The 21937-nt window shown below is 50.6% G+C and overlaps 1 protein-coding gene across 1 annotated transcript in view; it reads left to right on the forward strand.

Moving 5' to 3' along the window:
* The window catches only part of ILDR2 (immunoglobulin like domain containing receptor 2), a 55181-nt gene that overhangs the window by 9393 nt on the left and 23851 nt on the right, over window positions 1–21937 (forward strand). Inside the window, exons 2-3 of the mRNA XM_081120704.1 lie at window positions 4127–4459; window positions 5325–5444. Coding sequence (XP_080976830.1) covers window positions 4127–4459; window positions 5325–5444 — 453 coding nt within the window. The remainder of the gene's footprint in view (window positions 1–4126; window positions 4460–5324; window positions 5445–21937) is intronic.

A 21937-nucleotide genomic window follows, 5' to 3' on the forward strand; every position in this document is an offset into this window, starting at 1 on the left:
GCTGCAAGAGAGGAGATAAGTGAGGTTCAGACACGTTTAACTTGGGGTATCTGTTAAACATGCAGATGAGGCTTAAGGGAGCTGAGGGCCTGGGACACAGCTGGTAGTCGGAACCATGGAGAGTGCTTTTAGCGTGCGTGCCCAGGTGACTAAATGCTATGAAGAGGCTTCAGTGATTTACCTGGTGTTCAGAGACGGGCTGCTTAGCCCGTAGACACTCCAGCATAACTAGTACCAGGCTGTTGGCATCTGACAAGTGGTGAAATAGAAAATCAAAGAACGTGTAAGAGGTAGGGCCAAGCTCAGGCCTAAGCTGGCCACAGGCCAGATCGCCTTGTCCTTGGGCTGTCAGTCTCAGTCCTCACCCCCTGAGCACCTGTCTCCGAGGGCCCTGGTCTGGGGGTAGGAGTAGGGTCCCCTGAGAGGGGTTTTTCGGAGTTGGGTGGGCAACGGTATCACAGGTTCAGATTTGGGTCAGTCACGCATGAAGGGTAGAGGGAGCAATCCCCAAGCCTCAGGACAGGCGAGCTGGCTGGAGCTCAGAGCAAGGTTTTGGTCCCAGTGGGCAAGTGGATGACCGATTGGGTGGAAACAGGCCAAGTAAAAGATAAACACAGGAAAGAGATGCTGCTCTGAGGGTGGAGGGAACCCAAGCCTCACCTGGGATCCAGGTTAGGCCCACCCTCCAGTGGGAATTGGGTTCCTAACAGACCTGGCCAGGCAGGCGTGGGGTTTGGTGGCACTCATCCTACAGTTTGAAGCTCACAGAGCAAAAGCAGGGGCTGGCATTTTCAGTTCACTCTAACTCTTCACATACATCCCTCAAAGATCCAATAAGCTGGTGTTTCCTTGGAGTTCCTAGTCCCATCCTCTCCAGCTGTCCAGATCCATCCTTAGCTTAGAGTCCCAAGGCACACACTAGACCCACACCTGCCCCTGTGCCTGTGTGCACACATGCAGGGTCCCCCTCCGTTTCTGACTCCCAGGGGTGCATGTGTGGCTGTGCGGCGCTGGGCACCCACAGGCAGTGTTGCTGCTGAGCTCCTGGCCTCCTAGTCTACATTCCTTCAGTGCTGGCCATCCCGCCTGTCGAAGCTCAGTGTCTCACCCTGATACCGGTGCTCACCCAGTTCTAGTTGCAGGGCTGCCCAGAAGTCAAGACTGACCTTGACAGCAAGCAGCACAGCATGTATTGAGTGCTTACAGTATACCACATAATCCTAAGTACTCAGGATAAAATCTCATTTCAGCCTCGGAAACTCCACGGGGTAGTTACTATTATTCTGCTTCTATCAGTGAGCAAACGGAAACTCATCAGAGGTGAGTAATTCGCCTTAGGTCGTGAAGCTGGGAATGGGTAGAGCTCGGATTCTAGTTTAGGACGGACTCTACAGTCCAGGCCTTCAGTTATCACACTGTCCTGAGGCAGATGATTCTGAGAACGGATTCCCTCCTCTGGAGCAGTTTATGTCCATGACATGGAAGAAGCTGAGTAACCTCTATTAATAATTGAAGGAGTCCAATGGCTTGGTCAAGTGGCTGACCTCTCATCCAGAGAACCGAGCTGGGAAGGAGGTTATTCTTAGTCATCATGTGACGAGCAAAATGCCATACTTAACTCTGAAAAAGCAGCCCTGACGCGCCGAGGCTGCACCTGCCTCCTTTGCTAGTTTTATATCGGAGAAAGGCTGGGACGTGTGATTGCCCAGGTTCGCCTGAAGAGGTAGCGGAAGCCAGGCGGTGAGGTCGAGTACACGGCACTGTGCTGGGAACCGTGCCTGTCATCGGTCACTCAGCCTTAGCCACTGCTAACTGAAGTCACTTCACCTCTCTGTCCCATTCTTGTTACCTGGAAAATTGGGAGGTGACTAGGGTTGGAAGAAGAATCACATGCAGTGTGAATTGGAGGAGGAACTGGGAAGAATTTCTTTTCCTAGTCCAGCTGTGAGTCGGGGGGGTGGCGTTAGCCGCGTCCACACGGGGCAGGGCAGCAGTGGGAGGGAGGGGGCTCTCCCGTGAGCCTCGGGATGGGAACTGTTTGCACCTGAATGGGTTGTAGTCCCAGGGCTCTGCTCTGGAGTCCGCTGGCCACAGGGGACCTGTGAGGCGACCATGGTTAACCCAGTGAGTAAGAATTATGAGGCTCGCTTTACCGGTGGGGGTTGCGTGAGGGGCCGTTTTGCTCTCCCACGCCATTCACGGCCCATTCAGCCGGTTTCCCCTGCAGAGGCCCGACATTCCCACATGAAGTCACTCACGTGCTGATCCAGCCCATAGGTGGCTGCTGAGCGCTTGGTAGGTGGAGGGCGCTTTAAGATTTCCTGAGTCTCAAGTACTGTTGGGTTCGTTCCCAGTTCCTTGGAGAGCAGGTGCCCGTGTCCTCCCAGAACTGGAACCCGGGTTCTCCCCGTGCTCTCGCTGAGGACAGGCCCTGACCTGGGAGTCAGAGACGCGGGTCCGGATGCGCGTCTTCCCTTGGCAGAGGTGCTGCTATGAAGACGTCGCTCAGCAGGGTGCGGTGGAGCTGTGGCAGTGGCAGCGAGAAGGGACAGGAGGCTCCTGTGCGTGAAACTAGGCCTTTCCCACGTGGCTCAGGCCCACCTGTAATTCTCGGGTGAAACTGCCCCGCGTGATCTGAAGCTGAGTGGCAGGCTCCTGGCCTTATTTCTGACCCTCTTTCTATCCATTTTCCTCTTTTCTGCTTCTCATCATAATTCTGTATCTGCTCAGCTAGAAACTCTTAATTTTCCTACCATTCCCCTGAGGAAGTGGGGTCCTCTTTGCTTGGAATTTCTAGATCTTTCCATGTAGTTCATAGAAGTCCCTGCCTCTCAAATGCTCCCGTGGTCTTTCACTCACTGAAATTTCCCTCCTTGGACACCCACGAAACCTCAGGCTGCATCTTTTCCCCTTAAACTTCTCACCTGCTTTCTCCCCCCTCCCCGCTTTGGGTTATCCCTCGGAGCTTTTATACTTAGTCTCCTGCTTCTGATCTGAGATTCTCCGTTTCTCTCAAAGCCTCCATTTCCCTTCATCTCTGTCCCCCTTGCTTGGTCACCGGCTGGAAGGGAAGTCACTTCCTCCCGAAGTCACACTTCCTGACTTCACTGTCCTTATTTATCAAATATGTGTTGAGCCCTGTGGGCTTCACAGGCCCGGACAGCAGGGTGAGACGCATCCCTTGCCCGACAAGTCTGATGGGTACCGGGAGGAAGTGGCCAATGCGCCGAATGACCGGTCAGAGGCGGCTTTTCCACAAGCCTTTGAACTGGGTTTTGAAAAGTGGAAGGAAGTTTCCCAGAGAAAGGAGTGAGGCAGAAGCATTCCAGAAACCAGGAGCAGCACATGCCAGGCGCTGCAGGTGTGAAATCGCACCTGGGGAACAGGTATTCCCGGGATTGGAGCTCAGATATGTTGTGGGAAGTGAGGCTGAGAAGGTGAGAGGGACTAGATGATGGAGATCCTTAAATGCCTTGCCAAGGACTTTGAAGGCCATGGAGGAGGAGGGAAGGGCTTTACAGAGAACTGTAATAGATTTAGAAAGATCACCTGAACTAAAGAGAAGGTCCTGCCTGTGAGCAGCTGTAGGCAGTGGACCAGACAAGACTATTGCAATAGTCTTGCAAGAAGTGAGGAGGGTCCCCGGCCGGCGTGGCCCAGCGGTTGAGCATCGACCTAGGATCCAGGAGATCGAGGTTCGATTCCCGGTCAGGGCACATGCCCGGGTTGCAGGCTCAATCCCCAGCAGGGGACGTGCAGGAAGCAGCCGATCAATGACTCTCTCATCATTGATGTTTCTTTCTCTCTCCCCCTCTCCCTTCCTTTCTCTGAAATCAATAAAGATATTGTTTTTTAAAAAAAACAACAAAAAAACCCTGAGAAGGGCATTTAAGAAGTGAGTTAGGGAGGGAACACACAGTAACGATGTTAAGAGATCGCACTGACTTGACTTAGTGACTGGTTGGATATTGGGAGCGATGGCAGGTTTCTGGACAAGGCAGCCAGTTAGTGGGATGGAGAAAGCGGGAGGGACAGGTGAGGGAGCTGAGGCAGGAAGGCGTGACCACGTGGCGTGCGGACGTCCAGGATACGGGTGCCGTTTGGACACGCTCCTCCTGTGTTGCAGGCCTGGCGCATGGTCTCCAGGTCACAGTGCCCGACAAGAAGAAGGTGGCCATGCTCTTCCAGCCCACGCTGCTCCGCTGCCACTTCTCCACGTCCTCCCGCCAGCCCGCTGTCGTGCAGTGGAAGTTCAAGTCCTACTGCCAGGATCGCATGGGGGAGTCCTTGGGCATGTCCTCCCCCCGGGCCCAGCCTCTCAGCAAGAGAAACCTGGAATGGGACCCCTACTTGGACTGCCTGGACAGCAGGAGGACTGTCCGAGTGGTCGCTTCCAAACAGGGCTCGACTGTCACCCTGGGAGATTTCTACAGGGGAAGAGAGGTCACGATCGTCCATGGTAATGGTGCCTTTGCTTTGAGGCCAGGCAGTGGGAGGGACCTTAGTTCCATTCTTCCCAGACACAGGGGGATGCTGCCTCTCAGCCCTTCGTCCCCTCAAGGCTGATTTTATGGGACGTGGGAGCATCAGGAGGCCTAGGGAACTGCTTTAATGGGATGGAGTGGGGAGAAAGGGGGTAGGTGTAGTGTCTACAGAAGGCAGCACTGGGCTTGGGAAACTGCCTTTCCTGAGCCTGACCTCCAGTCTGAGGGGCTTGTTGTCAGAGCTGAAATGAAGTAGGTTCTGGTGAAAGGACCTCCTTGGTCAGATACCTTACACCTGACAGCAGGTTGGACCCCTTCCCAAACTCAGAAAGCAGACTCCTCCCAGGGAGAAGAGGTGTGCACAGGTGGGTTCCTGAGCCAGGTGGTGCCATGGCCCCCACCCCAGGTGGTTTTGTCTCGATTCCACCCTTTCTCCTGCTCCCTAAAGCTTTGGGCAAGAAAAAGTCCTAAGAATCTTAATATGACCTATTGGATTATTTGAAATTTGAAGAACTGCTGTGAAGCCAGCTCCCTTGCAGGAGTCCAGGCAATTCTAGAATGTACCTGGCTCTCCAGGTCCCTGCCAGCCTGCATGGTTGCCAGTGGCCTTCTGTTCCTGGACTGGGCCTGGAACAAGACTGATTCTGCTGGGCCTCTTAAGTCTCTCACCTCAGGGATGCTAAGTTTTGTGTTTTGTAGGTTTGTTTTGGGTAAGGGAAACATCTTGTCAACCACCTGGTAAACCCAGACTGCGGACACACCCAAGGCCCCCTCCCACCCCGCAGTGTTCACTGTTCTTTCAGAGGCCAGTTTAGGACTGGGTTCTTTTTGTGATAACAGATGCAGATCTCCAAATTGGAAAACTCATGTGGGGAGACAGCGGACTCTATTACTGTATTATCACCACCCCCGATGACCTGGAGGGCAAAAATGAGGACTCGGTGGAGCTGCTGGTGTTGGGTAAGTGGAGACCGTCAGCACCGTTCTCAGACGGCTTGCGACGTTGCCCTTCTCGTTTCTCGCCCCCTCGAGTGTCAGCAGGTTGCACAGTCTGCCTTCCGGGCACTGACAGGCCGGTTTTAGAACATGCTCCTGAAGAGCGTGGCTGTATTTCTCCTGTCTTGTTTCCTGAAAGCTGTGGCCCTCCACTTACAAGGCCCTGAATGTTTCTTCTGCTTTCTTAGGTGGTTGTTATCCTTCCATTTGCACCACTAACCCTGATCTCTCTCGGCTCTAAGCTTTGCTTATCTTTTTCTACGCTAAGCTAATTGTGAAGAAAACGCCAGAGGCCTCTGAAGCGGCGTAGAGACCAAGGGGAGCTAGAAAATCCTGGTGAGTCAGGACCTCCTGAGACATCAGGAATCTCTGCCCCATTTGTTATCTCCACTTAAGATAATTACGGGAACGATGGCTGTGAACTGGAGAGTTTAATGATAAACGGTGCCAGTGGAAAAGGCTTCCAGGGAATACGCAGTGTTTAATTAAAGGCAAACTTCTTGAAACCTGGAAGTGTCTGAGTTATTCTCAAAGCAAATATATCTAACCCTTATTAATAGTAATTTCTCCGTAAGGGGCATTACCTTAGGTTACTGCCCCTCTTTCATGGATCGGAGTGGTGTCAGTGGGAGCTAACCTCCTCCTATGAAAATTGAGCACGTATTTTGTGCTGTATAAATGTTGGCTGAACAAGGAAAATAGAATAAAAGATAAGAATGAAAAAGAGAAACTACATGAATTGTAGGAGAAACAGTAAATACTTGAAACCACTTTTTAAAAGAAATTAGTTTTTGTAGCTTTCAAGAAACCACGTGATAACAGTTTGGGGGGATATTTAAGGTTTAAAGACAAATGAGGTTGAAGGTTAATTTTTATCCTCTGAGAGAAACTCAGTGCCCAGGCGAAAAGTGGACTTGGCTACTTAGGGCTTTTCGTTTTACTCTCCCGTGACAGTGATTTTGGCAAATCAGTGTTTCTGCTGCTTCAGTTTTATAACTTACACAGTGGATTAAGGTAATAATTATTTGTTAATAATTAACTCTTTAATTATGAATAATCAACCCTTATTAGAAGGTTGACTTAATTCAAAGTCATGTACGTTGGGTCTAGTGTATCGTATGGCCACACCTGCTGTGATCTGGAAAGAAATGGGGACTGTGGCAGATACTGAAAAGGAAATAAAGGGGTAAACAGCTTCTGTCACTGTTGTAAAAGAATCCAGGGAACTCAGATATGGGATCTGCTGTGTCTCTAACTCAGAAGGGATAAAAAAGAAATTTCTGCCTGATCACACATCACTAATGGCCAGGTTAGAAACAAGCGGCTCATTGAGCCTGCAATTAGCTGATTGTGGACTCAGTTATTTGGCCAGTGCAGTCATCGGTGGGGAAGTAATTGCCTGTGGGGGAGAGGAGGCCAGGTGAAAACCACATTAAATAATTTGGCCCCAGTTCTGAAAATGTGGGGAAAGGAAGAGTCAGTGACCTTGTCTTTTGAGGATGTGCTGTATGTCTGAAGGGCACGCCTCTGGATCAAACATACAGAGTAACTTGGGCAAAGATGCTATCCTCAGGACAAAAAAGGCAGAGAAGGAAGGCTCAGGTGGAGAAGGTCCCCAGTGATGGGCGAAAAGATGGAGAGGAGAAATCAGTGTTACTTAAAGTGAATGGGAAAGGAAAACCGGGGAGGCCGCCAACCAGCCCATCCCAGCAAGAGCAGCATGCCTGTGAGAGAGACGTGCTAGGGCTGTGGGCAGGAGACTCACACGGTTCCGCCGGGTTCCACATGAATTAGAAACATGCAAAGCCCAATCTATTTGCCATGCAAACTTTTAGGGCAATGCTAGTTGTGTTAGTTATTTAAAGCAGTTAGCTCTGGCTGGTGTTGCTCAGTGGTTAGAGCATTGGCCTGCACACCGAAGGGTCTTGGGTTCAATACCCGGTAAAGGGCACGTACCTAGGTTGCAGGCCTGATGCCCACCCCCCACCCCCTGTTGGGGCTCATTCGGGAGCAACCAGTCATTGTGTCTCCGTCACACCAATGTTTCTCTCTGTCTCCCCCACTTTGCCCCTCCCTTCCACTCTCTCTGAAAATCAATGGGAAAAATACCCTCCTAGGGTAAGGATAAATAAGAAAATTATTAAATAAAAGAAGTAGTTTGAAATCTACGAGAATGTTCTGGGTGCCTTGAAGGACTATATTTACTTTTCAAATGCAAAATTCTGAGTGTTTGTTGTCTTGACTCCCTTTATAGAGTTTTTCAAAAATATTGTCACAATTTTTAAAATTCGAATTCTTTGGTTGTTGTATCCTGCAGGCCTGTTTGTTAGGTGTTCTTTTCAGGTGAGGCCAGGAGAGCATCCTGATTTGTGAGGTCAGCCTCAAGGAGATGAAGACCTCAGTGGGAAGGTGACTGAGTCCACAGTTTGCTAGTTTCAGCCTCCACGAGCCGCTGGCTCAGCCATTGGATTTTATATGAGGAGTGGCTGGAGGATCTGGTCCAGTGGAAGAAAACTTGGAACAGGGAGCATGGGAAGTGTCTCCAGAAATGAAGTCACATAGAAGAGGGATTGGAAGCTTGTTATGTGTAGCTGGATAAACCAGAACCAGGAATGGACATTACAGGGGAGGGGGAGTCCATTTCAGTGTAGAGCAGAAACTGTTGACAACTGGAGACATCAGAGATGGACGGTCTTCTCAGGAGTAGTGATTTCTATGTCTTTAAGAGGCTGGAAGCTTTCTTATAAGTTACATCAGGCTTTTACGCATAGGAAAGGGTGTTTGAGTAAGTTATTCCTGAGCTTTATTTCAGTACTAAAATTCTCGCATTGAAACATAGATGAATGTGAGTGATGCAACTACCTTGATAAATGATAAAATGACCTTCCGGAATTTGTGGAGGAGATAAAAGTTACAGGTTGGTTCCAAGGACATGCAGGGTGATGCTCATCCATGGGGAAGCCAAGCAGAATAAACCGTGGTCTTTTGCAAAGAAGTCAGGGCTAAAAGGGGAGATCGCACCAGAATGAAGAGATGCACACTGTTGATGGTGCTTGAAGGAGCTGAATGAAACGTTAGCTCCTCCTGGATGTGATCACAAAATAGGGAGCAGGAAACTGGTTGGAATTTCAGTTGACCAATTAGTAAGGAAAGGTGAGTTGAAGGCATGAATTAGAGGTTTGGTTCTTGATGTGTTGAATATGAGACGCCTGTGGGGCACCCAGGTGGTGTCCCAGTTAGAAATGTGGGTCTGGAACTCGGTGGAAAAGTGAGGATGAGAGAGAATGGATTTGAGAGCCATGAGTGATAGTCAGAACCATGAAAGAGTAGGTGAGTCACCCAGGAAGATTATATAAAGTGAAGAGGGCCAAAGACAGAACCTATTGGCTCTATGTTCCGGTTTCACTTCACAGGAATGGTAACGTGGCCACTGCACGTGTACTTCTCTTGATTTCCCCACAACACTGGAAGCTTATCAACAGCATTGACCATGAGTCTTCATAGGCGAGACCAACTCTCATCTGCCTTTTCACCTGCACTTCCTAGCAGAGTGTCTACAATAAAGAACCTTGAGGACATGTTTTTTAAAATAGGCAGAATCCATAACTAAAACTGTGCCTCTTAAGTGTTAGTCAATGCTGAGCATATATTTGTACTGATAAAGTATCAGTACAATAAACATCTACAGTCTCGAGAGAGAACATGCTTTAATCTCATTGGTCCTAATCGTCTGGGTATTTACATTATTACTAGTGGTAGATTCATCAGGGACTATGGTTGAAAGCAACAGAATTAGACACTGGCTAACTGGAGCAGAAAGGAATTCATTGGAAGGAAATTAAAACTGCAAGGAAGACTGGAAAATCAGTCTCTGAAAAAGATGGTATTATGTTAGGGTAACACTGTTAACTTCTGTAAAAGCAGCGCCCAAATCCCAGTGACTTACACCATGGAAGTTGGTTACTTCATCTGGTCATAGATGTGGGTAGGAGGCTCACCCAGTCACTCCCTCCCAAGTGGTGGGATAGGGGTCGGGGCTGCTCTGTTTGGCTCTGCTGTGTTGGAGACCTTTGCTCCCAGCTGCACAGAAAGAGAGAGTGGGATAGGCCATGTAGGACTTTTTAGAGGCCAGGTGTGGCAGTGACATGGGTCACTTCTGCTATTTGTATATATGCCCAGGAAGACAGTAAGAATGCTTCGATGGACACAGCCCAGTCCCTGCCCTGCCAGAGGTGCCCCAGGGTCTGTACAGCAAGTATTGATGGGCAATGTGTTTAGGGCTCCATAGCCAGAAAAAATAAATTCAGTTGTGTGTGTTGTTTCTGCTCTTGCATTTTCCTACTCAAGTATCAGCCTCAGGCTACAGAGTCTAGTTGGCCCAGTTTGGACAGGTACCCATTGCTTAGCCTTGGGAGACCAGGAGCTCTTGGTGGCTAGTCTCTCAAGATAGGGAAGAGAATTGATTTCCCAAAGTAAACTGGGGCAATATTACAAAAAAGGAGACAGGATGTGAGATGTCCCCCAGAGCAACATGTGTCCTCCAAAGTGCTGTCATTACTACGTGTACACTCATCACTGTAGTTCCCCAAACTTTCCTATTATAACCTTGTAAGGCATTATTTTCCTTATTGTCCAGATGAAGAATTTAATGTTCAGGTCTTAGAGCTGAATATTATAAACAGTGCACAGTGTCGTGGCCACACCCAAGTGTTTTGACTCCCAGCCCCATCTCTTCTCACGTGACCACACGACCTGTCTGTATTAAGAATCTGTAAACTATGGCTGCTGCTTGAGATCACAGGAAACGATCTTTACTTGTCTCAGATCGGCTTTAGTGTTTCCCTCTATTTCTTAGTAAATCTGCCTATAACCAGTGACCGAGGCCCTCCCCTCAGAGGCACAGTTGCTCCTGTCTAGATGGCTCCCTGCCCACTGAGCATGGCCTCCCTGCCCCAGACATCCGAACCAGCTACAGATCGCTCTGGATGCTCCTTTCAGAGGGTTCAGAAACACCCAGACCAGCGATTCCGGTAAATGGGGGCGCCGCTGACTCACCGTTAGTTAAACACAAAGTGCACCGAGCCCCTCTCTCACCTCTGATGACTCAGAAGGTAAGGCCATTCTGAAGTGGGACACGCACGTGCCGTTGCGGGTGCGTTGCGATGACACTGGCAAGTACCTTAGAAATATTTAGACAGATGTTTGGGGTTGTAGGACCCAACCAGCACCGTCCTGGAAGGTGGGAGTGTCCAGAAACCCGCCACCCTGAGATTAGAGGTGGGTCTAGGATGGTTGGCAAGGACAGGCTGTTTATAACCTGGAACCCTGCCACTGCTGGGCAGGGACAAGGTCCCCCGCAGCCCCAGCTGGCAGGAGAGGACTTTGCTGGTCAGGAAGGCTCAAGCAGGCTGTTATTTTAAAATCTAAAAGCAGCTCGCTTTGCTCTTCCCCTTCTATGCACAATCCGCGGGCCTGACCCCTTCCCGCTCACGTCCCGCCGGGACCTTCAGGCGGCAAATGGACAGGAGGAGGCCGGGGAGGAAGAGGAGGCTGGGGAGGAGGAAGGAGGAGGCCGGGAAGGAAGAGGCCGGGTGCACGGTCCTGCCTCTGGCCCCAGGATAGACCAGGAGGCCAGGAGCCAAAGCGCATTCACATTGAAGCTCAGGAGACTTTCCTGAGGGAAGCAGCCATGACTGGGAACGGTGGTCGCTGTGGGAGAGGATAGAAGCCCTTGGCGAGCTGCCGACAGGCCTCCCGTCCAGGATGCATTGGGGGGGTGACCCAGCCGGCTCCTGGAGCCCCATCTGTGGTTTGGAATTTACTTAAAAGCCCACAGTCTGCAGAATTAACTCCACCTAGGGCTATGTATGCCTCAAAACCTTCTGTCTTGTTTGCTTTAATATTGTTTTTGTAGGAAAAAAATGATGTTTCTTGTAAAAATTTCAAATAAAACAGAAAAGTACAAAAGAAGAAGGTATCTCCTAAAATCTCGCCATCTGGAGCTGTGGGTGTGTCTCTAGAATGCTCCATGGCAGAGTACACCTGGTTGGGGGCACTTTCCGGCTTAGGGAGCGAGAAGTCCAGGGGTGTTCCTGGCTGCAGGCCTGGCGAGTGCCCGTGTGCAGACTGGTCTGAAGAGCCCCTCTCTGCCCTGCCCTGCCCTGCCCTGGGCCCTGCCCTGCCCTGCCCTGCCCTGCCCGTGTCGGCTGCACTCCCATGCAGGCTCTCCAGCAGCCCAGGCAGCCAGGGTCTTCAACACCTTCCACCTGGGCGGGTAAAGAGCCTTTCTCCACAGTTTCGGCAAAAGTCCTGTTGTTGTGGGTGGGCAGAGGGTCACTGTTTCCAACGGAAGAAAAGAAGGCCAGGCCGGCAAAAGCAAACATGGTCAAAGTTTTGTGGATTCATCGATTTTTGCTTCTTTACTGGCCAAATGCAGTGCTGCCCAGGAGGCCAGGACGAGGCCTGCTCCCGAGGTCCCCATGAGGAGGGAGGCGCTCAGTTGGGCTTGGTTCTTCCCCGGGAAGGTCCTGTCCCAGAGTTGCCAGGTTTCCGTCCTGCTTCCCTTTCCTTCCTTCTCCGTGACTTTCCCAGGAGCACAGCATACGGTACCTAGGAACAGGTGTGCATGAATTTTTTTGTCAAGCTATTCAAGTTACTGTGCCTGGAATTGTTATTCCAGTTTAAAATACACCTTTCTGCCCATTAGTATTAAGAGCCATTTAAAAACATAAGAAATCAGGGAATTCTTGGAGGGGACATCTCAGAACTGGTTTTAGGGATTAAAATTTATTTTGTTTTTGTTTTTCAGTGATCACTAACATACAAAATGAGTTTCAGGTGTACAACATAGTGATTAAGCATTTCTGTAACTTACGAAATGATCACCCCGATGAGTCTAGTACTCATCTGACTCCATACGTCATTATTAAGTTATTACAATATTATCGACCACATCTGCTTGAGAGATTTTTGACTGGAAGGGTTTCTCGGGCTGTGCAGAAGGGCTCCCGCACTCACCCTGGGTGTCAGCGCCTCCACTTGAGTCCCACTGCCCCCTGCCCCAGGACATTAGTTCTGGCTGTTTAGAAGGCTCCTTGTTGCCAGGGCTCCCCTCCCCCTTCTTGTCCTCTCTGCCAGCCAAGCCCAGCGCTTGCTAACCAAGGAGATTTGCCAATTAAAAGGGATGCAGCTCCCAGAGTTCCCATGGCAACAGCCTCCTTGGAGGTCTTTGTTGCCTGCTCAAACTTTGATCTCTCAGAGTGGCTGCTGCTGCTGCTCTGGAAGATTTACAAACAGAGGCAGAGGGTTAAAGAGAATTGGAGGGAAGAAAGAAGAAGTTCACTCCTGGCAGAAGGGAGAGAAGGCATTAATTACAGAGCCACACTCTAGCTGCAAATCTGGGGGTGACGCCTGCAGAACACCTTTGGATTTGGGCTGAGCCCCCATTTTCATTTGTAGACTCCACTATCCTTCAGCAGCAGCCCCACATGAAAGACTGAAAGCGGAGTTGATACTTTCTGTCCTCAGCAGACACCTGCGCCTTCAGGTTTCTAGGAGAGCTGAGATAACCCTTCTGGCTCCCGGGACGAGAGAGAGGAGACTAAGGAGGAGAGACCGCTTAGGCCTCAGTCCCATGCTTTTCTCCCAGTCCCCTGTCCTCGTCCCGGCCTTCTCTGTCCAGAGCTTACCTAGATGCCTCTGTTGGTCTTGGTTTTGAGAAGAACCAGAAAAATGTGTTGAAGGGATGGAGGAGAAGGAAGAGCCGAGAAAGCCAGGCATCACCAAGGCCTGACTCGGCCTAGTGGCTCAGTAACAAGCCTCCATCGTCACCGGAGCGCGGCGGGGCTGGGGTGCCTCCCAAGCCTGGGACCAGGCCTTACTCTTCGCAGGAGGCCCCTGGGGCTGCAGATCTCTCCACAGCATACCTGCCACCCTGCTCTTTGACAGGTGCCATGGAGTGCAGTCAGCTTTGCTTCCAGTGTGGTTTATATCAAAATTATGATTTAAATGTAACCACTACTTTCGCATACTATGTGCTTAGCATGGCGAGGATTCAAAATCAATAAATGACACTGTTTTGTCCCTATAAAAATCACTGTCTTTTGGTAGAGATAAAAATCTTATTTTTGAAGCAATTAAAGAACAACACAAGAAAAGATTAAAACTATATTTGATATTAGGTATCCAGGCTGTTGGTTCTCAGGAGGGGGCTGTTTTGCCCCCAGGAGACATTGGCAGTGTCTGGAAACATTGTGGGTTGGCACAGGTGTGGGGTGCTAGAGTCCAAGGAGGCTGTTGGACAGACAGCCTCCTACACCCAAAAAAGTATCTGGCCCAAAATGTCAGTAGTGCCAGGTTGCAAAATCCTGCTCCTGACCAAAGGTCAGTCTGGGTACTGGATAAGGTCCACTGTGAAGAGCATGGCTTTGGGGTCAGATACCCCTGGGCTCCATGGACCAACATAACTCGGATAGGCTAGTGTTGATGAGCCTGGTTTCCTTATCTATGAAAATGAGGGAGGAGTAATGTGAGTTCTGTGGAAGACCTATTGTGAGGATTAAATGGCACATGATCAGAACTCAGTAGTACGAGTTCCCTTCTCCCACCCTTCCCATCCCCACATCTCTGTGCCCGCATGTGATCTCTAGTCTACAGGAGCCTCTGTAGGGAGTTCTGCACTCCGGGACTCCTGCTAGGGAGCTGATTTTCCTTTAGCTCGTTCCACAAACAGAGGCCTTGAGCCACCTGTGGCTTGGCGATCCTATTATTAAGAGTCATGTTTTCTCGGTGACATCTGTGCAGCACCTTGCCAGTGGTGACCCTCATCCTGTAGGAACCTTCCCGCTAGTGGATTTCAGGACATTCTGTCCCAGCATGCTGTCTTTTGGTTGCTCTGTTTTGGTTGCCCCCAATTCTCAGTTGATGGCTCAGTGGACAGCCCTTAGCTAATTACAGGGTGTTTACTACCGAACCTACCTAAAGGCAGGCATTAGAGCCCATAGGCCACTTGAAGTCTGGAGGGCTTTGGGGAGCACCCAAAGATTAGGATCTGCATGGTCCAGAAAGACTAGCTAGGGCGACTTTATAATTTATGGTCAAAACTAGGAGACTTGTGAGAGTGAGAGGGAGAGACTGTAAATAATTTATGTCAGCCCTGGCCAGTTTGGCTCAGTGGTTAGAGCATCAGCCTATGGACTGAAGGGCCCCAGGTTGGATTCCAGCCAAGGGTGCGCACCTCGGTTGCAGGCTCGATCCCCGGCCTTGGTCAGGGCGCATGCGGGAGGCAACCAATCGATGTGTCTCTCTCATAGTGCTGTTTCTCGCTGTCTATCTCTCCCACTCTCTCTGAAAAGCAATGGAAATAATAATTTATGTCAGGACAATGGACATAAACTGGAAATGTCTACGCAAAGTGTTACGGTAGTCATCCCAGCTTTAGGGATGACCACCTTGAAGGTCCTCCTCTTTACTGACAAGAACTTTTGAAGTTCCAGAGGAGCTGGGGGCAACTTGGTGTCAGCTCAGCTGCACCTGTAGAGCCCTTGCTGTAGCTGGCGCTTTATTCATGAGGACCTACTATGTGCATATCTCCAAGTACAGGGCCCAGCCAACAGATGGTGGTTTGCATAATATCTGCTTACTGAAAAATGGTGCTAAGATTTCTGCAGGGTACAGGATGTCCATTTAGGCTTTCCCAGCCCTGGGTTGTTAAAAGAACAGAGTCTTAGAGGCCCGGTTCACCCCGCCCTGATTCCCAGCCCCCAGGCCGAGGGTAGTGCTCCCCCTGCCTCCCCTGCTCCCTGCCTCCCCTGCTCCCCTGCTCCCCTGCCTCCTCCCACCTCACTTGTTGCTCATCTGGGTGGGAGGAAACTGGCCTTCAATTAGTGCGCATTCCTGCAGCCCGGGTTGCTGTGGTGACGGGCTGGGGGGGGGGGGGGTGCAGCTGGGTCAGCCTAGCCTCATTGTTGTCGGTGGATTGGGCTGCTGTAGTGTGAGGCCTGTGAGCAGGAGAGGGGGTGTCACCGGGAAATCGGCTCAGCCCTGCACAGAAAGAATGGTAGCCCTTGGAAGCCGGTCAGGAGACAGTCATTCCATTTTTCTCCAAAGCCAGCTGCCGCTATTCAAGTGTGCAGGTTTGCGTTCACACGGGGAGGGGGCTGGCCCCGAGGAGAGGCGGGACTCTGGACCAGCCAAGGCTGCAATGGGCGTGCCTCCCTGCCTGCCCCCACCCCCGGTGCTTTGGTTAAGGAAAGTAGCCATTCTTGATATCTTTGTAGCTAAGGTGCCTGTGCCAGCCTGACGCATGGAGCCCAGCATCTCAGGAAATCACCTGGAATCACACCAAGAAACTCGGTTTCCTTCGTCCATTAACCCTGCCCTCCTCACATCATTTTGGAGGCAGATGTGGCTGTCCTCTGCACCTCTCCGCAGGCCAACTCGAGCATGGCATTTACTGATAATATTTACCCCAGTTCTCTCTCTGTGGGCAGGGGCTTGGATCACTGTAGCGCTGTGCGAAGGCCGAGTACGCCGCCGTCAGCTTATCATTTTTATTGGTGTGTAGCAGCACGCTGAACGCCGTTTCCTTACATCACACTGTGTCATGACGCCCTCAGTAATCATTTTCTGGTTGCAGTTTTAAAAGGTGCTGACATTTTTAACCATGGCTAACATTTCCTACAGCCAAAAATTACACTTTGATTCTGTAAGGGTGATGATGCCACAGACACATCTGAGGGTCGCTCACTGCAAATACTAGGAGACATGGAAGCAGTTAACTTGAGGACAAGAAAATCTTGAGGAGGAGTGAGGATTTGGCAAGAAAATAAACAAATAAAATACCAGAATGGGGTGAGTAGACCTAGGTTCTACTCTTGGTTTGATGGTTCATCAGCTGCGTGACTTTGGTAAAATTTGTAACCTCTCTGAGCCTCCGGTTCCTGAAAACATGGGTGGGTTACAGATTGGATGACCTCGGAGATCTTTTCTAGCTATCCAGTCTGATTCTGGAATTCTGTGTGAGTAGAAGTCAGTGATTTGGACCAACCTTATAATCTGCCAGAACGCCCACAGCATTTATGAACAGCTAATTGCAGATGGTCTGATACTAGTCATTTGATGGAGAGAATTCAGTGTCAGGATTACTCAATATGATTTAAAGTGAACTAAAATGGAAAAGACACCAGAAGAAAGAGCACACATATGAAAGGCTTGCACACGTAGTTTATAAATATATGTAAAAGAGGGAGGCTAGTTCCACTTTCATGGTGGGCAATCGTAAACTCCTGTTGAATGCCCGGTTGCCGTGGGAATACAGAATAACAGCAGGGATGTGTGTGTCCTTGGGAAATTTCCCGTCTATTTGGGATTCCAAATAGCCATAGAAACAAGTTCACACTTAAAAGGACCAGAGAAGGGCATCCATTCTCCTCAAGGACTTAGAAAAGGAACATTTAGAGGGTTAGGAGCTGAGAGAATGGGGTGGGCCCAGTGCATCCCTGAAAATAGATCTCGGTTGTCTTAGGAAAGCCTGGCAGTGGGGGGAGGGCACACAGGAGAAGAGGGAACCTCAAGGGGCAGGGGAAGAAAAGCATCCCAGGTCATCCTGAACCAGCGGGTATCTGAATAGTGTATCGGCAAAGCCCAGGAGGACTCCAGGTTAATTCAACGAGGTGAATGGACATAACCACGCTGTCAGCAGTGGCGACCTTGTGAGGACAGAGGACACATGGTTACCCTTTCATTCTGAAGGCTTGGACTAATAATCAGGGCTTGGGTTTAAGTTTTGAGAGTAGAGACAAAAAATAATCTTTTTGGCTAAAGTTTGTAAGCACATTGTTTCTCTATAAAGGCTGCCTTAAAAATCCCCCTGCCTGGCCGCTTACAACTTGTGGGGTGGGGTGGCACTTCAGTCCCCCTAGATGGTAAGATGGCATTTTGGGATGTTTCAGTGCCTTGAGGATGCTCTTGGCAGCGAGCGCCGAGCCAGGGGTGCTCACCCCTCCCCAGCACGTGGAGTGCCGGATGAATGGATGGTCCCTTCCTGTGCTTATGAGGAGCCCTCTTCCACCTGGGATGGGAAGAGGCACCGTCACGAGGATCGAAGCAGAAGCCAGCACACGGCACAGTGGGAATTTGCTGCTGGAAACACTTCAAGGCCCTGGGGGTGAGGCGTCTCTTCTTGCAGGGCTGCTGGGGACACCAAGCACAGACCGCAGACCCTGCCCTGGGTTTCTGCCTCGTGTGCAGGACTCCTGGCAGCCGTGAGACGAGCGCCCGAATGCGGGTGTGCCCGGTGGTCCTCGAGCCCGTGGACACACCTCCCAGCGCAGCGTCCTCACAGGGCTCTCGGGGCCCACATCAGGGCTGGGAGGCTGTGGGTGAGGGTGAGAGTGGGAGCAGAGCAGGGCAGTGTGGAGTGGCGAGCTGTTACCTTAAGGAAGAAGGGACGTGAGTCCTGCCCCGAGACGCCTGGCCTACCATGGAAGGAGCGTTTGAATCTCAGGGAAATGTCACCAGGGCAGGGTTGGTTGTGACGTGTGCAGCAGTAACGCCACGCCTCTGGGGAGAGGCCCTCAGACTAGGCGGATCCCGGCGTCAAAAATGAAGGAGAGGCTGATGAAACCTTTGCACGTGGCAGCAGGGACATCCTTGGCTACCTTTAGTCCTGCGGCACAGAAGCGGATGGCCCATGCTGAGTTCTCACACTCCTGCCGTCCGACGAGCTGCGCGGCTAGACCGTGAGCCTCGCAAGTGCAGGGACCACGTCCTGTTCCCCTCTGCGTCTCCACCTGGCACAATGGACATTTCTTTGTTGATCGAGTGAATGAATGAGGGGTGAATGAATGAATTGGAGTCACTCCAGAAGTATTGGGTCTGAGGAACACGGGTGAAGAGTTCAGTGGGGGACGATTCGGGGTCTGTGGCAGACCCCAGCTGCCGTAGGGAACCACGTAGGGACAGGATGCAAGTTGTTTTACCCACAGGGCACGTGTCTGCCCTTATCACTCAGCCCAGGTGGGTGAGTGTTGGAGCTGGGGTTGGTGACGCTCTGGCGTGAAACCGGTGCTCCTGCATGTGCTGGTGCAGACAGTCCGTGTGCCCGAGGCCTTTGGCTGATTCCTGTGGACACTTCTTTAAGGTAACGGATTCTGCAGTTTGGGGAAAACTGAGTGCTTCCATGGACACTTTTCTACTAATGGTTGAACTGTGCTTGGAAAGAGAACGCAGGGCCTTCTATTTGCAGTGTCATCTCTTCATCGTTTTCCCAGACATGCGGTGACGCGTAACTGCCGCTGAGAGGAACCTGGAGGAGGCCCGGGACTCGCGTGCTGGGACAGTGCTGCGGGAAGCAGGGGCGCGTTGGCTGCCGCAGTGTGGATCTGCGGGATCGTCGGACGTGACGCTTAGACTAGGGAGAAAAGAGCATTTCCAGCTGGCAGCGGCTTTTCCCAGGAATCGCTAGGCAAGAAGATGGGAGCAGGGTGCTTTTCAGGAATATAGGATCCCAGCATAAACCTACTTTTCAAAATTCCCTTAATCCAATAGAATATAAGCCAGGGCCTAGCGCTCTCGACTGTTGACATGATGGCGTGGTTCTGTCCACCGTCCCCAACTCTGACTCTCCTGAACTCGAAAGACCTTTCACGCTGCCCTCTGGCTGCGAGAGGTTATCACCCAGGCCATGGCGTGCACTGTGGGAAGCCGTCCCCTCCTCGGAAGCACCGGATGTCGGCTGTGGCCTTGAGGGGAACGAGAGGCTGACGTCCGTCTTCCTGTTGGAGCAACAGGCTCTGTGGAGCTCCGTCTGTGTTTCTGACAGCATCTGTCCTTACTTTAGTTTTCTCAATTATAAATGTAAAAAAATCTAAAAAATGAAAGGCCCTTCAGTGTTCTTCCCCAGTGGCCCCCCCCCCCAGCTCCCCAGAAGTAGGAAGAGCTAACAGTTTGGTGTGTGATGCTTTCAGATTTGAACCTAGGTGCCCAGAGCTTACATTCACTAATGTTCTGTGTAGAAAAGCAAGATCAGACCACACCAAGGTCACCCAAGAGCCTATGGAGAACTCGGCTTTTGTGTTTCATGTGCCCATAAGTATATCTGTGCGCACATACCCGTGGTGGTTGTGCGTGTGATCTCTGGGCTGTAGACGGCCAGCCATACTGTGTGTGGCTCATCTGGTCTTTAACATTCTATGAGTCAGCTGCCAACATTCAAACATCAGGATATTTCACATAAAAAATCTGAGGTCTGGCTAATCTTGAGAAACAGGAAGACCTGCAAACACAAAGGCACATTTTTCTGGGATAACAACTGGCCAGATGTGGGTAGTAGCAGCCCCACTGGACACATAATATGCTGTTTGCTACACCCCCAAATTCGCCCAGCTTCACTTAAACTTGCATTCCCTGCCGGTCCCTATAGGCAGGTAGTTGCTTTTACAGCTCCGTTCACTGAGTATCAGATTTGAGAACTAGGAATGGTATAGACAGGGCGACCTACAGTGAACTGTCCGGACCGGGGCACTTTGAGAGTAAAAAGGGGTGCTGTGAACAATCACCCCAGGACAGTAGGCATAAACCGGGACTGTCCCAGACAAACCAGCCATGGTCTTCTACTTACAGACCACTTCCCTGACTAATGAGAAAACTGAGACCGAGGAGGAGGAAGTGATTTGCCCGTAGCCATCGCCAAGGAGCCCGTGGCAGAGCTGCCTGGGCACCGGCTCCCCGTCCACTGCTTCTCCATAGGGCATGCTCTGTATGACGCGTGTGCACCATGAATGTCTGGGCTTTTTACAGTTCATAGTTATCACGTAGCCGATTCCCGTGAGAGCATACACACTTGCAGCTTATATCACCAATAGTATTTCCATTATGAATGCAATTAATGACATGTCTAGAGATGTTTAAAACAGTGGTAGTCTTGAGAAAGAGAGTAAATGCAAGAAAAGCTTCTCATTTTACTAGATACAAGAAGATATATTTAGAAGTGATGATTGTTCCAATTTTTAAAAAAAGTAAGTCTCAGGTAACTGGCTTGCTGACAACACTGTATACTGATTTCTTGATCATTGGCTACTGGCTAGTAATTAATATTAATTATGTCTTTAAGAGATGTCCAAGATCCCGAGTTCCCAAATCCTTAGCCAGCTGTCTATTGCCTTGTTGAGTTTCCAAGAGATATTTGTACAGAGGCTACTCCAGATGAGAACAGTGCATGCTCTTAACCATGTGCTCAGACCATGGTCCCAAGCCCCAGCCTGGCCTCCCGTCCTAGAAAACTGGACTGGAGCACATGGGAGCCATAGAGGCACCTCCTACTCTCTCATGAAGGCTTAGGCTGAAGACTGGCCTGAGGACTCTCCCTGAGGATGCCTTTCCAGTACCTCGTGTGGCTCTCACATGTCCCTCCAAGAGGCCTTGCAAGCAGCAGGCCATTCTGAACACATCAGCTGCACAAGATGAAATACAGATAGAAGGAAGCTCTTTTTGCCCAAAAGCAAACCAGAGCTGGACTAGGGCACCCACTCCATGCTTCCTATCCCTTGAAATGTACTCTGGTCCCGGTGAACTTTTCAGATGTGGGACCATTACGCAGGAGACATGACCAGGACAGTTACCACACTGGCCTTGCAGAGTTGAGGAAATCCAAGGAGAAGCAAAGTGAGCCAAGATCCCTCTTCCCCGCCTCCCTGACAGTGTGATCGGTGTGGCACCCTCCCCGGCTGCCTGGACGCGCTCCCTCAGAGCTGCTGTTCTGTGGGGAGCCCGAGAGAGGAGGACAGCTGTGACTTTTTGAGTCAAAATATAAACCACACGCGTGGGTGATTTTCCTCTACCCCACCTCTACAGACTTCAGCAGGGAGGGCTGTTTTCCAAATGAACCAAATTCACGTCCCTGAAACACCCCTGTAGTGTTGAGGGGATCTGCTGAGCCTCCGAAGTGTTCACATTTTTGCTATATTGGTATAAGTGAAAAAATAATTAATTTCATTCTTTTTAAATTTTTCATTACTTTTTGAGAGAGAGAAAAACATGTTTGCTCTTCCACTTATTTATGCATCACTGGTTGCTGCTTGTATGTGCCCTGACTGGAGGTCGAACCCGCAACCTTGGTGTGTCAGGATGACGCTTTAACCAACTGAGCTACCTGACAAGAGCCTCTTTTTAGCTCTTTTAACGTGATACTAGAAAAGCTAAAGCGGCCCATTGCTCACACTGTGTCTCCCGGACAGAGCTGTTCGGACACGATGTCGCGCATAGTGAAGTAGCACTCGGGTACCAGTGACCCCCCGCACCCACGTCTGAATGGAGGCAGCTGGCGAGCTGTTGGCTGGTGCCCCTCGGTCCGCAGACCCCATGTGGTCGGGATGTCGGGTGCGGGGCGGAAGTCCCAGCGGGGCCTTGGCAGTGACTCTGATGTGGGAACATGGTGCGAGCTCTGGGTGCTGCTTCCT

Source organism: Miniopterus schreibersii (genome assembly GCF_964146895.1).
Source record: "Miniopterus schreibersii genome assembly, chromosome: 19".
NCBI classification, from domain to species: Eukaryota; Metazoa; Chordata; class Mammalia; order Chiroptera; family Miniopteridae; genus Miniopterus; species Miniopterus schreibersii.